General features: G+C 42.6%; 1 protein-coding gene across 1 annotated transcript; it reads left to right on the top strand.

The window, feature by feature from the left end:
• Positions 1–320: 320 nt before the first annotated feature.
• nkx2.5 (NK2 homeobox 5) lies at positions 321–3,023 on the top strand (the record flags this gene model as incomplete). Its single annotated transcript, XM_080746693.1, has 4 exons — positions 321–669; positions 1,525–1,695; positions 1,787–1,850; positions 2,630–3,023. 4 exons carry the CDS (start codon positions 321–323, stop codon positions 3,021–3,023), a joined length of 978 nt encoding a protein of 325 aa, XP_080602819.1.
• Between the last annotated feature and the right edge of the window lie 630 nt (positions 3,024–3,653).

Here is a 3,653-nt window from a genome sequence, read left to right as displayed (position 1 = left end):
TTTACGAGGCATAGGCCTAATTTTACGTCACTTGAAATGGGAGTCCCAGCCCACCCCTTCCCCTCCCTCTCCATCTCTATGCGTCACGGCGAGGGGAAGGGACACCGAAGACAAAAAAAAAGAGTTTAGTGGGACAGTTGACATTCAAAATGCACACTTCACTCCCCTCAAGAGCATCCTAGTAGAGCAAACCAATAACAAACTTGAGCTGCAGTAAATACTGCGAGGAAGGTGGAAAGTCTCCGATCAGGCGTCTATCTGCCGGGTCCCTATGACAGGTTAATAGGTGCGTGTGTGTTGTGTGCACGCTTTTCTTGGCAATGTTTCCCACCTCCACTCCCTTCTCCGTAAAGGATATATTAAACTTGGAACAGAGTCATCATCATGACGATCTGGTCTCCCTGGACATACCTGCTCCTCCCCGGATGGACTGTGCTCCCATGCCCGCCTCCTCGTGCATGCTGGCCCGCCTGAAGCAGGAGCCGCTCCGGGGGGAGATGCAGCCGCCCGGAGGAGCCTCGCTGTTTGGAGACACGGAGCTCCACCACGAAGCCAAAGCCAGGAGCTCGGCGCTCAGCTTCGCCGCGTCCTTTTATGGGAAATCCTTCGTCGACATGGACATAGTGAAGGGTGGCAAGCCCGACTGCTTTGACGCAAAGCACAGGAAAGGTGAGTTATATAAATGTGATCCGTTGCCTTATAATTAGGGTATTAGGGTACACATATTAGCAAGCTGCAGAGAAAGTGCTTAAAATGTCTGTCTATTTTCCCCATGGAGATGGAACTAAATCATAGCCTGGATGTAGGCTATTAAGCCACGCACGCATGATCAAATAGCCTAAAGTTGTCAGATAAAACTACAAATAGGTCTATGTATTGGCCTATAAATAACTTTGTTTGGAAAGGTGTTAGGCTAATATTAGCTTTAACAAATAGTAGTCTTTGCATATTAGACTGCATGCATGATAAAACATACTTGTCCTTATAAATAAAATATAATAGTTGTCTTTCTCTTTTGCCTTATTATATAGTTTAGTTTATTAGCACATTGTTATAAAAAAAAAACAGAACAATACATATCAAAGGAAACAAGACAGGCCTACTGTACAAGGAAAGGAAAGGAAGACGCCAGCAGGCTTATAGGCCTATTTGGAATCCTTTCCTTAATGGAAGAGGTCATTAACACATTAAAAGTTCAATACAAAAACATAAAATAAATAAAGTTAACAAGCGGAGCAGCTGCAGCTGTGCAATAATAAATACAAACACAGAAACTGCACAAAAGAAGATGGGGAAAAACATAAACTCAATCATGTCATTCATGCTATAGAGCAAACTCCCAAGCCTGTGACCCAAAAGAGAAATTAGACGTTTGGCCCGGGATCCAAACTAGAGAAAACAGCTGATCTACAAGCTCGTATAAATCGGCTATTTTCACTACTTCGTAAACATTTGTTTTTTTCTAATGTATGGCATTTCTTAAGATTTTTTCTTTGATTTCTTCATGAAATGCCTGAAAAAAAGACTTCATCGCTCCGACGGAGAGCACCGTGGAGGAGCTGATCAAAGCGGAGGACCCGGAACGGCCCAAGCCCAGGAAGCGCAGGAAGCCTCGGGTGCTCTTCTCCCAGGCGCAGGTCTACGAGCTGGAGCGCCGCTTCAAGCAGCAGCGCTACCTGTCCGCGCCGGAGAGAGGTAGGCCTACAACAGCATTATGTCTAGTCTGCACGAATATTCACAGCACTGTTCATATTTTATTTAATTATTGCCCGTTTTCATTAAACAGACCACCTGGCCGGCGTGCTCAAACTCACCCCAACCCAGGTCAAGATCTGGTTCCAGAACCGCAGGTATGGATGGTGGAAGAAGGCTGTATAGCCGAAACGTCTGTTTCTCATCCTACAAAATATGCAATAAAGCAACAAAAAAAAAAGAAAGAAAAGTAACTCTTGCCACTGTGTGGGATCCATCGCATGTCCTATTATTGGAAAAAGTATAGGCTCACATTTTTACTCAAGTAAAAAGTATATCAATATTGCAACGTAGAAATGCTTATTACAAGTGAAAGTCCGGGATTCAACATTTACTTGAGTAAAAGTATACAAAAGTGTCAAACTTAATGTAGGCCTACCAAAATTAAAAAAGTAGCCTATGATCATATAAGGCAGAATGAATGTCCCATTTCATGTTTTCAAAAGTATAAAATCCAGATAAGCTCACAATGCACAACGCAAGGCTAGCCTATTTTCAAATGGCCAAAAAATATATGTAGGCCTATAGGTTAATATAGGCTACGCTATGTTTTGTAATAATATTTAATCTATAAAAGTAACTCGTACTAAAGTGTTAAAATAAATAGCCTAATTGTAGAGGAGTAAAAGTACAAGATTTGGATTCGAGATGTATAGGAGAACTATTTTCCAATTTCCAATAGCCTACTTTTGGGCCTATAGGTCTAATTCTATTTCTATTGGAAGTTGTAGAAGTAAAAGTATTGTTGAACATTTGAAAATACTCCAGTAGGTCTACAGAGTACAGACCTCAAGCATAGGCCTACTCAAGTACAGAACTTACGCAAATGTAGGCTACTTACTATACTTATACTTTCCATCACTGGCACGTCTGGCAGGTACAAGTGCAAGCGCCAGCGGCAGGACCAGAGCCTGGAGATGGGGCACCTGCTCCCTCCCCGGCGGATCTCCGTGCCCGTGCTGGTGCGCGACGGCAAGCCGTGCCTGGCGGAGTCCTCCAGCTACAACATGGGCATCAATCACTTCACCTACAACAGCTACCCGGCGTTCAGCAGCTACACCCCCAGCCCGGGATGCAACACCACGAACTATGCGTGTAGTTATCCTCCCACGGCGGCCACGATGCAAACCATCCAAGGATCATCTGCCTCTTCCAGCAGCAGTGGGAATTACATGAACTTTGGGGGACTGGGGGAGCTCAATAATGTCCCCAACACGTTCTCCTGCTCCAGCAATGGGGTGTCTTCGTTACATGGCATTAGGACATGGTAAATTAATACGCACATGGTCTGGTTCCCAAGCACTGGGCAGGGACCCATTTGTGGGTCACTCACGGACACATTTTTATGGGTCCCTAACATTTTTGTTTTTAATTATTATTATTTCTCAACATTTTCGAGGGGGAAAAAAAAACATTCCCAAAAAAAGAAAGGTTTTTCATTAATTAAAAACTGTAATTTCGTGATGAAATCATAGAAAAATCGAAGAAATTCGTAAATTAGAAAACAAATGTTTGACAAGTAGTGAAAATAGTTGTTTTCACTATAGTTTGGGTGCCAGGCAAACGTCTAATTTGTCTTTTGGGTCTGGAGCTAAAACGTTTGGGATGTTCCCTAAGTTCCAATTCCATATATACGCACGCACGGCCAGAATGTCACACATTATGATCCACCATAATTGATTAAGATGTAGGCTATTATAGGCTTGTTCACTGCGGGTGTATTTAAATTGTGCTTTAATTGTGTATTTTAATCTCAACCATTCTATACTCTGCGACGTTTGAATGAGCTCGATTTAAAATGCTTTGATTGAAAAAAGATTTGAATTACTTTCAGCGTCAACTTTTTTTGTTTTGTTTCAATGCATTTTCATTTATTGACGTGATCGTCTCATATAGGGAAG

Source organism: Nannobrachium achirus (genome assembly GCF_963921795.1).
Source record: "Nannobrachium achirus genome assembly, chromosome: 17".
Classification (NCBI taxonomy): domain Eukaryota; kingdom Metazoa; phylum Chordata; class Actinopteri; order Myctophiformes; family Myctophidae; genus Nannobrachium; species Nannobrachium achirus.
Note: the sequence above shows the minus strand (reverse complement) of the source record. Positions and strands in the feature narration are given on the sequence as shown.